The sequence below is a fragment of the Microtus ochrogaster genome, linkage group LG5 (genome assembly GCF_000317375.1).
Source record: "Microtus ochrogaster isolate Prairie Vole_2 linkage group LG5, MicOch1.0, whole genome shotgun sequence".
Taxonomy (NCBI): domain Eukaryota; kingdom Metazoa; phylum Chordata; class Mammalia; order Rodentia; family Cricetidae; genus Microtus; species Microtus ochrogaster.
Window position 1 is genome coordinate 43,110,111 of NC_022031.1, and position 11,576 is coordinate 43,121,686.

Here is an 11,576-nt window from a genome sequence, read left to right on the forward strand (position 1 = left end):
TGAGTTCGAGACCAGCCTGGTCTACAGAGCTAGTTCCAGGACAGATCCAAAGCCACAGAGAAACCCTGTCTCGAAAAAAAAAAAAAAAACAAAAAAACTAAACCAACCAACCAGCCAAACAAACAAACAAAAAAGTGCTTCAGTCACTTTTCTGCATATCCAGTGCTAAAATGTTAGTGCTCATCTCTTAAAAGACATTTGGGGGTCGTGCTTCTTAGTAGTTTGCCATTACTGTTTTCACAGTTCTATGATTCCCACCACCATGTGGTGTAGAGGAAGACTTCTCCTGCCTCAGTACGCACTGATGCTTTTTGTGCACAGGTAGAGACTGGGCTTTCCCCTTCCATGTGTTGATGGACTACCTTCTATAATTGACATTTTGACAATGTTGGCAGTAATAACAGCGGAGATAATAGGGTTTTCTGGAAAGAGTAGTTGGTGTCGGTCTCCTACTCTTTAGCTTCAAGCCCATCACTAGTGTTTTTATCTGAAGCAAAATACTTGAATTTATTCAAGATTTTTTTGCATAATAGTAATATAATAATTGCTTTAATTTGCATTTTGTTGTTGCATTGTTTGCATTTATCCAAGCTGAACTATTTGTGGGCAGCACAGGTGAGCATATATCACTGGGTTACCCACTCCATGCCAATTACTCTTCAGTATAAACAGAAGATTAGTGTGAAACCTGAGACTTGGCAGAATCTGAGAAAGCATGTGTATTAAAGAAATAAAAAATTAGGATGGAGACAGAGGATGAGTGGTAAGAAGCAGCATGTGAAATTAATTTTCAACTCTATCAATTCTCAAGCCTCTCAATTCATGGAATATCAGATAATCTAAACTTCTAATGATTGCCACTGGAGAACACAGTGCTGATATGATTAGGGCACTCATTCTGTTTGTCAAACCACATGCCTAAGTCATAGCTAACACAGAGTAGAGTTCAGATTTTACCTCAAGTCCACTGTCCATGGAAAGTGGGGTCTGACCAGCGCCCGCAGTCACAGAGTAAGCCTGCACTCAGCTGCCTTATCTACAGAAATACTACTGACAAAGGAGAGTAATGAGAAGAACACAAGGAGCAAACTTGCACAGGCCTCTGCGGTTGAGTAGGATGGGGTATGCTGCTGCTAACTGCTAGCTGTGGACTGTGTCACTCCTCGTGTTTTTGTCTTGTGCATTCTAGTTTCTCCTTACCTTTGCTTTGCATACCCGTTACAGTAGTATATATGCTACTATGTCTACAGGTTACAGCCTATACAGAGAAACGTGTGCTGTTTGCATGGAAGTTAAATGACTTAAAATTCTTTCTTCTTTGTAAATCTGAGTCTAAATATTTTGGTTGGAAACAGATTCAGGAGCAATCTTGCCACATTTCTATGGGTGAGATCAAAAACTAACTTCCATTTACAGGTAGAAACAATGAGAAGAGGGCATTTTATGTTCTCTAGAAAACGAAGGGGGTGTAGGGGAAGCTGTGAGTGCTGTTTCTGCAGATTGGGGGAGTTCCAGAAGCCAGCCTCTGCCAGTCCTGCTTGACATGAGAATCTCCCCGAGTCTCATTGTGTGGTGACTTTCATTTCCTTCTCGTGGCTCCCCATCAAGAGGAATGATGAGCCCATCCATCTGATTTGCATTCCGAATGGAGGTCCATGCCATCTGCGGGGAAGCAGTGCCTCTCTGCAGTTCCTGTCTGTCTTCCCCATTCCCGCATCCAGGACATCCCCTTCAGCAGCACAGCAGGAAGGGAATTTTCGTCCATTTTCAGCAAATACTCACAAAAGAAAATATCTCAGTCGTAAAGCTGCTGGTAACTTCAGACCAGCATCTAGAATTTGAAGCAATACTAGATTTTTATCTCTGGCGTATGTGTGCGCAGAATGGTTCTACAGAACACAGAGCTGTTTTGTTGGATAGTATGCAGAAGATCCATCTCCCGTTGATTTTAATCTAAAAATCCTCTTCTGCATCAAGCTGTGACTTAGAAGTCATTTTATTTTGATAGATAGGTTTTTGTTCAGTGATGATCAGTAAATGAATTTCATTTTTAAGGTGTCAGAACTTGCAAAGTTTAAGGAATGCTTTTGAATTTATTTAGTTTTGTCGAGAAACACTACTAATGTCATGAAGGTTAGTGGAGATTTCTCATGTATTGGACTGTACTTCCTGGTAGAGAGTCTTTGCAGTTCATAAAGTACAGAAGAAAAGAGAGTGCAGGACACTGTTAGATAGCTTATTTATTATCACTTCAGCCAGAGGGAGTTAATGGTCTTAAAGTTTATTTGAATGAATAGCCAGTAATAAGGCTTTACATCTAATTGTAGTGTTAGAAACACACACATACTCAGACACACCACATACACACACCACACACACTCACACACTCCACATACCCTTTTATGAGTTTGTAAGAGTTCATAGTCAAAGGATGAGCACTAAGGGACAAGTTGAAGCAGTGAATTGCAGAGGTTGTAGGAATTAAATGAGTTCTTTCTTGACAGTCATGCCTTGAGCTGATTTGTAATGTTCAGGGTTGTAAATTACCAGCAAGGTTTTCCGTGGAAAAGAAAGGACGTCTTTGTTGTAACTAAGACACATACGTAGTTTGGTTTCAAGTGAGATGGGAATGACCTAATCATTTCCTTTTTGTAGTGACAGAAATCTTTTATATTTGTCTAAAATGTCAGATAATTCCCATCCCTATTTTTTTTTAGATAAAGCACTTATGTATGATAATTCTTTCTTGTTTTATAGACCCTGTCTGTTTCACTCGAATCTTCTTTAATAGTATATAAGTTATGGCTTAAGATTTTTAAAATGTGTTCAGTTACAGAGTTCTGCCACTGTTCTGTATGATACTGATCAAGAGGTTACCCGGAGTGTGAAATGAAAAAGAGGCCATAGGTTGATTCGTTTATCTTGATTGAAGGGAAAATTAAAAAATTTTAGCATTTGAAAAAAATCATTGAAAGCTTTCAAGATTGGCTCTTTACTATAATGTTATGAAATGTACTCTGTGCCTAATGATTTTGTTCTTTAAGATAAAAACATAGACAATACAGAGGGCACTAATTAGGCTTAATATTAAAAAAAAAAAAGAGGACAGGAAAATGGGAAGAGTGAGTATTGGAGGTTCCAGGCAGAGTAGAACGGCATGATCAAGATGTATTGTTGACAAAAAAATAAATAAAAACATTATTTTAAAAAGCATATTAAGAAAAAACTGAGTCTATGTGGGCAATCTGACACTCATAAATCAAGAGAGAAAGACAGAGAGAGAGAGAGAGAGGAAGGAAGGGAAGAAGGGAGGGAGGGAGAGAGAGAGGGAGAGAGAAATCATGTTTAGAATTGAAAAATAACCACTATGAATTCTTATGTCTGCCTTGCCATCTTTTGTTCAGCTGATTATGCCCATCTTGATCAGTTCAAACAAGCTTTTATTTTAAGAATAAAGTGTTCATTAACTTTGAAGATAAAACTAATCACATGGTTTATAAAGTATCATTCGTTTTTAGGCTTGGCTGAAAAAAAAGGGATGGAAAGGAAATGGGAATTAATATAGTTTCTTGATGACTGGCTTAGGTCAGATCAGAAGTCATCACGCCATTTCCTAATGGGCTTTCTAGACAGCCTTCAGCAGTCCTGTTGTCTGCCGCAGTGTTTACCTGCTCTTACAGCGTCTCTCACACTCTACCCCAGTCTTGCCCTTCATGTTTTGACAATGCCAGCTGTCGATGGTATCTTAGCTGTATTCTTTCTTGAGGTCTTTGCTCATGCTGGCTTCATTTTCCTCTTCTTTGCCTAGTAATGCCACCTTTTCCAGAAAGTCTAAACTACCTGCCACATCAGGCTAGATTAGAACTCCCTCCAAATTCTGTCTCTGTTATCTCCAATGCAGTCTCCCCCTTTTTTATGACCACCCCTTTGTGTGTCTAATCCTTCTCGAATGTGTGCTCTTTGAGGGTAGTACTCTGTATTACTCATTTTTTTCATCCTTGATGCTATCGACAACACATAATGTTAAAGCTGGGCCAGTGAGATGGCTTAGCAGTTAAAGGTGCTTGTCACCAAGACCTGAGTTTGACCCCTGGGATCCACGTAGGAGAGAACTTTCCCCCAGTCTGTCAAGTTGTCCTGACCTCCACATGTGCATCATGGCACAAACACATGTGTGTGCACACAATAGATACATAAAATGTAATTTTAAAAAGATGTTACTGTAGTTGTTCTGGGTTTAGAGTGGAGTAAGGACAGCTCTGGTGTCCTCTCTACCTCCACTGCCCTAGAACTAGAGATCATCACTTGCACTGGATGTATTGTAAAGCCCCCCGGCTGGGTTTTCACTCTCACCTGTCAACTTTGTCCTTCATGTATTCTTTACACTATGGCTCAGGTCTGATTTGGCAGCTTCCAACTTCACAGCCATCTCCAGTTCTAATAGTTAGGTAGTGATCACGTGAGAAGAAAGAGCTCTTGTAAAGCTCCCTGATGCCCCCAAGTAGTCTCACTTTAGGCTGTCGGCCTCCAGTTTTGCTTTGTCCTTCATTCCAGTCTGTGCCTCAGCTAGTCTGAATGTCTTCCAGTGTCAGGCCTGTGCACACATTGTTCTCCTCGAGTTAGACACTTGGGGCCTCTTCCTGCACTCTCACCCCTCTCCGTCTGTCTTATTGTCTCTCATCCTCAGGCCTCGGAGCCTCTGATGACTACTCTCTCTCCACAAACCAGGGTTAAAGGCCAGGCTTATACTGCATACCTCATACTCACCTGTGGCATAGTCTTGTCACACAATACTGACTGAACTTGACTGTGGCGTTTCTGTACCACAGGTTCCATGGAAGCTCTGTCCATGATAGCAGCAGTAGCAGTGGCAGCAGCAGGGCCAGGTTCCATCCAAACCAACAGGAACAATAAGCCACCAGGACTCTAACACCAGACTTTCTGAGCAGACCCACAGTGCTGATAGCCCGTGGTGCTGCCACTTCAGGGTTGGTCTTGTAGTCTACTGTTGTGTCTCTATTAGGAGTGCCACAGTGTCTGTTTCATGAAGGAAAGGCCCCAAAAGACTTGAAGGTCGATGTTTGTAGTATATATTACTTTGTTAGTACAGTTTTGTTTAGTAAATAGTTTTTGTAGGTTGAAAGATTTTTAAAACTAAAAAAAGAAGTAGAAGAAATCATAGAAGTATGTGGAAGAAGAATGGCTATAAGCAGAGTTACATGTCCAAAAACATTTCTATGGCAAATGTGCTCATTGCTGATGAGATTGTCACCAATAGAGTCTGATGTTAATTGCTACAAACACATAACTATTTCACTTTCCTTCTGTACTAGTAAACCAAAGTGTCCCCCAAGAGAGCTAAACCCCAGCCCACTTTCCTACTTTAAAATTATATGTTGATTTTTACTGTGTGTGTGTGTGTGTGTGTGTGTGTGTAATGTGAGTTGTGGTGTGTGTGTGTGTGTGTAGGTCAAAGAACAACTTTGTGGGATCTGTTATCTTCATCTTTACACGGGGGACTGAACTGGGATTGTCAGGTTGGCAGCAAATGTTTTACCTGCTGAGCCGGTGAGTCACCGGCCCCACTGTCCTGCTTTTGACACCTGTTATATCTGATCCTTATCACTAAAATAGCTAAGTCCAAGCCTATGCATTTAGCAGCAGAACGTGTTATACTGCTGCTGCCCCATGCTGTGTAGAACGCTGGCCAAGTGTAGTAGTTGCCATTGCCGCCTCTTCCACCTCTGACCCTCATCATTCAGTTACATAAAGAACATGTATAGGTCTTGCTTGGTGCCTTTGCGTTAACTCAGAGAACAGGCTGCCCAAAGGTACACAATGCTGTTTTCATAGATTGATCCATTTACTTTTAGCCTGAATGGAATTATAAGTATTCTCTGTGCTAGTTGCCTTTAGAGCCAGTTTGTGTTCTGTCCTTTCTGAGAAGCAAGCTCTAATTAGGCCTGTGTCCATCCAGGAGCACTCCACACTGCGGAGGCTGAAGCTGCTTCTCAGAGTCTGACTCAGATATATGCCTTGCCTGAAATTCCTCGAGACCAAAATGCTGCTGAATCCTGGGATAACTTAGAAGCGGTATGTTAAGCGCATTTTCTTTTTAGTAACTGTGCGATGTAAAAGTAAGTAATTCCCTCCCTCTCTCTCTTCTTAAAGGACTTAATCGAACTTAGCCACCTGGTCACTGATTTCTCCCTCCTAGTAAATGTAAGTATTGAACTGAGTAAGACTCAGAACTAATCAGTCACTGTCCTTTTGATTAAAATTTTAATAGAGGTCACTCACATATGTTTAAAACATTTGCTTTTATTTTATGTGTACAAATGTTTAGCCTGCATGTATGAATGTGTAACACCTGTGTATTTGATGCCCACATGTCAGAGGAGGGCGTTGGATGCCCTGAAACTGGAGTTACAGGTGTTTTTGAGTTGTGGTATGGGTGCTAGGAACCAAACTTGGGTCCAATGCAAGAGTAGCAAGTGCTCTTAACCTATGAGCCTAGATTATAATTTAAAAATGATATTGAACTATGAATATGGTCCCAGAATTCTAGATCAGTTTAATAAATATTATGTAAAAAGTATTTTGCTGGATTCTCAGTGTTAGAAGTCTGACCAAGTTGCACATAGACATAAATCAAGTCTACTTTCTGCCTTTGGGGATTCCATGGGAGGAAGACGTGGGCTGTGACTCTCACACTTAGTTTTCAAGCATGATAACTAAATGCAAAATGAAGTGAAAAGCCTCATCAGCTTCAAGAAGAAGCATGTATTCCAGGAGGGAGGCGTGGCTTATGAGACAGCAGCATTAAAGCTACCATCACAGACTGGTATTAACGTGAGCCTTGAAGAATGAGTAAATACTCCCAGAGGGCCACAAGGGATGTTCTTTCGAACAGGTGAACTAGGACAAGACATGGTGAGTTCTGTGGACTGTCAAAAAGTTCTAAGTGTACCCATTATTCAAAGTACGAGGGACACACAGGGATTGATGAAGGCCAGCTTGTGCTGCTGCTGAATTTGGGTTGCTTTGTGGGCCTGAAGGAGCTGGTACAGATGTCCTGCGATCCAGTTTGTGCCTTAGGAAGACTCTTACAATGAAAGGGAGGTCATGGGCATGGTGACTAGCTGGGAACCAGTTATAAGAATTTAACCTGTAGGTAAAGTAGTAATACTTACCTATAGAGCGTAAAGGATGCTCAGAATCCTTTGAGGATCTTTTTGAGGGTCAACCTGGAGGAAGGTAAAGTCAAAGACAGGAACCTTTAAGGCCTGAATGAATCTGTTGTCATAGATTAGGGAGCACGTTATAGTTTTGGTAGGAAATATAATTTTTTTAAACTGTTTTTTGTTTGTTTGTTTTCTCCTAGAAATTATAGAAAGGTATGGTGTGTGAATACCTGTTTACACAGGTGCAAAGTAATTTCGGCTTATGCTCTGGCTAGGCTAGTTCCCTGTTCTTGCTCAGGCTGTGAATTGCAACCCAGCTTCTCTGCATAGTGGCTTCCCTAAGGCCTGGTTTTGAGGTGGAAACTCCTAGAGCACAGCTCCTCAGGGTGGAATGGGGGAGGACTCCAGAGCTTGCTAATTTAGCCCAGTACTCTGCCCCAGTTTCTCAGACCACTAACTTCTAACTTTTGTCTTTCTAAAAGTTAAGGGTGTGACACTGATGCTCAGCCATTCTTTTGAAGGTTGTAGGAGGGGTGGAGCTCTTCCTTGTGTAAATTCTGTCAGATAATTTTTCTTGGCCACTTTTGTCCTCTGGAGCCACATATGAAAGAGTTTGTTTTCTTTCAATATAAAAGGTTGTCAAGGTTTTGAGATGAATGTTCTTGTTTCTTTGACCTACCCAGACACATTTTCTTAGAAATGCTCTCCTTTTGCAGCTCTCCTGTATCAATGAGTTCTAGACTTAAGTTCTAGACTGTCTAGTGTTAGCCTTTTCTTCTTATGGTCTATCTTATAGCTATTTTCCTGGAGAAATGACTGACATTGAAAGCAATAGATTGTTTGAATTATTACTGATGCCTCTAAGTCAAAAGAAACAAATGTTAGTAGTCTCTAGACTAGCTGTCTCTATGGCCTGTTATTATTTTGCAGATGGCGGGGAATGATACAGGAGTCCCCCAACACATGTGTTGTTTACAATCAAGATCTATCCAATTATTGTAATTAATAATCTCTCACTCTAATGCAGTTCATAAAGTCTGTGTATGCATGGTTACATAAATATATGCACTTGCCAAAGCCATCAATCTGCACACTGAAATGTGTTTCAATGTATGTAAATTATACATCACTAAGGTTGATTTAAAAAAACAAACTAAAGGTATACTTAGCTCTTATCCAAATAAATTCATTTTCTCTTCTGGTGGGTAAGCATATGAAAGAAAAGAATAGAGTTTGTGGAGAATTAGCAATTGTGTGTTCAGTTATTTTATATAGTAAGCAGGTCACAACCCAGTCTCACCCGGGAAGGTTCCGGCCACAGCCACAGCTCCATACAAATGTCCTAGTTATAATCGTCTCTGCAAGGACACGAGACACAGTGCTGTTTGGCAGAAGCTCAAAGGAGAGCCATGATTGTTATTCCCAGGATGATTGAGTTCTTGTGACACATGGCCAAGAAGTCACAGAAGCTCCATTTAGGTAGAGAATAAGCAGGAGCAAGGAGTGACCACATCCTCTGGTGTCACATGGGTGTGATTGTATCTGGACAGCCATATAGTTAAAGAACTTTCTCTGGGTGCACAGCTGTGCTGAACTCCGGAGGATCAAAAGACCCGTAGGGTAATGCTGCCAATGCCTCTGTATTGTGAATAAAATGCCACAGAGTTGTACACTTGCAAGTCATTAGAATATCAAGGTATACATAGTTTGCTGTAAACAGGATTCACGAAGATAATGAGAGATTACAGTATGGCCCAGTAACTCTGAGTAGATTAATATCTACAGGCCCCTGTTCTGCTTGTGCAAGTGCCCCTTTCTTGTGACCAGCCCATTTCCTTTTGGTCAAGGAGAATTTAAAGAACTCTGGGCCAGAAGTTGGACAACATGCTACCCCTTATTGCTGGGTCTGTTTTGACTTCTATCTTTTTCTCTGTGGCTTTTGAAATCCAATTTTGTTCTGGCTGCATTAGAATAGGACTGCAGTGGATTCAGCTAGATTTTTCCATGCATAGCCTCCATGAACTTTAGCATGTTATTTGGCAGCAGGTTTTGCAGACCCGATGAAAGGACTACCTCAGACAGCATCTTTCCTCTCTCATCCCCATCTACCTCAGCTATTCTGCAGCCTTGTTTCGGGTCTTACCTTTGCCACCAGCATCCTTACGTCCCCTCCCAATGCAGTGTTCCCTCTCTACCCTGCTTATACCCTTTACTAGGCCAAGGTAACCACTGTCTCCCTGTGTCACATTTCCAGTTCTTCCTGAGTTCTCCTGAGACTGATTTGCCCCTATCACTGCTTCTACAGATTTGGCTACTTTCAGGCCAATAGGGCAACTAATTGAATATTCCTTAAAATGTGCCTTACAAGTGACTTAGTCCATTGTTAAAGGGATACTGAAAACACTTCTAAGTGCCACAGAGTAAAATGCCAGGCTGGGTATTAGGGGGTGAAAACTGTTCAGTATGAGAAATCTAGGTAGACAAAGATAAACTTAAACAAATCAGAAGCAAAGAGGCAAAGTAAGTAGATAAAGGCAGAGGCCCTGAGTCACCACTGTTGGGAGAAGCCTGATCTCATAGGCTGTGGTAATGTTATTTTTGTGCAGGTTGGCCCCGTGTAAAGAGCTAAGGACTTAGCTCTAAATGCAGTATAGTTTCACATTCTCCTGATAGTGATTGAAAGCTAACTACAATCATTGTGGATATCACCAAGTCCTTCTTATGCATGAAGTAGAATCTAAAGCTACAGACAGTTGGAAGAATGAAGCCAAACTAACAGGAAGAAGCAGCTAGGTGTGTTTAATTGAGGGATGTCTGTTGACCCAGGGTAGGGCTTTCTGCCCTCTGGCTTCTCCTATCCCCATGTCCCAGCAAGCTTCCCAAGGTCTGTAGTACTAACAGATGTAGGCTACAACCCCAGGACAGATAAACTCATCTTGGACTAGTAGTTGCACTGATGAATGCATTACAGTTGAAATAATGAGTGTTTATAGGTCGGGCATTTTCCTAGTAGTCTTTTCTCCGATTTTCCCAAAGAATTTATGTAGGGAAAAATTAGTTATCTTAAAATTCTACTTTAAACTTAACAAATCACTGCGATGATTTGAATGAGAGTGACCCTAATAAGCTCATTTATTTGAATGCTTAGTTACCAGAGAGTGGAACTCTTTGAAAGAATTAGAAGGATTAGGAGGTATGGCCTTCTTGGAGTAAGTTTGTCACTGGCATGGGCTTTAATGTGTCAAAGGCCCATGCCAGGACCATTGTCTGTCTCTTGACCTACCGATTAGGATGCAGCTCTTAGGTGCTTCTCCAGTACCATTTGTACCACTATGCTCCCTGTCACTCTGCTCCCTGCCATGATGACGATGGACTAAGCCCCCGAAACCTTAAGCAAGCCCCCTGTAAATGCTTTCCTATAGAAGAGTTTCTTTGTTAATGTTGTCTTTTCACAGCAACAAAGCAGTGACTAAGACAGCCATAGTGTCGCAGTATCCAAAGTTTTAGGAAGGGGCACAGACATAAATAAATCTTCCTGAGGTCTGTGATCACTTGGAGTGTGGACTTAGGAATAGCCCTAGCAGACTTCTCCCTCAGCTCTTCATCCTCTACCTTAGCCATAAAGATGTAAAAGTTGGTGCTAGGGTTTTACTGCAGTGGCTCTTCTGCTAGCAAAAATTGCTTCAGGCAAGAGTGGGAAGCAGACAGAAGCCCTGCAGCGGTCAGGAATACAGGCAAGTTGGATATTGTTGGTGCTGGCACTTGCTTCTGTGGCTAGAAAGCTCACTGAAAGGAGCTTTGCTGTTGTAAAGATGAAAATCCAGTGAACATAAGGGAGACTTGTTATCTGAGAACACCATCAGGAGCAAGCTCGATAAACTGTTTCGCTGGAAAGATGAGAGTTAGAATTTCCTCGGTAAAACCAGGATGGTGTTTCTGTTTTCCCATTGTGCTTTGTGGATGGCTCATTGTATCCCCCTTTTACCACACTGAAGGAGAAATACCATAGTCCTCGTGTAGCAGATGAGAATACTTACCCCAAGAACATACCAGGGCCACAGAATATCTTATATTTTGTGCCAGTCTTAATCATGGAAGACAGTGATGTTCAAAGTATGTGAAATGGGAGGCTGAAAAGATGGCTCAGCAGTTAAGAGCATGTACTGCTCTTGCTGAGGACCTAAATTTGGTTCCCAGCACTACAGCTTCTGTAGTAATATGAGCGGCGGGCTGCTTCCCGCCACTCCAGCCGCCTCCGGCTAGCTTTGCCCGAAATAATTACACGGACACTGTATTCATTTAAACACTGCTTGGCTCTTTAGCTCTAGCCCTTTTCTCGGCTAACTCTCGCTCCTGGACTAACCCATTTCCAATCATGTGTGTCGCACCCCA

At 41.6% G+C, this 11,576-nt stretch overlaps 1 protein-coding gene across 1 annotated transcript in view; it reads left to right on the forward strand.

Annotated features, from left to right (window-relative positions):
- The window catches only part of Stx17 (syntaxin 17), a 47,029-nt gene that overhangs the window by 32,042 nt on the left and 3,411 nt on the right, over window positions 1–11,576 (forward strand). The window contains exons 5-6 of the mRNA XM_005362161.2: window positions 5,978–6,093; window positions 6,172–6,222. Coding sequence (XP_005362218.1) covers window positions 5,978–6,093; window positions 6,172–6,222 — 167 coding nt within the window. The remainder of the gene's footprint in view (window positions 1–5,977; window positions 6,094–6,171; window positions 6,223–11,576) is intronic.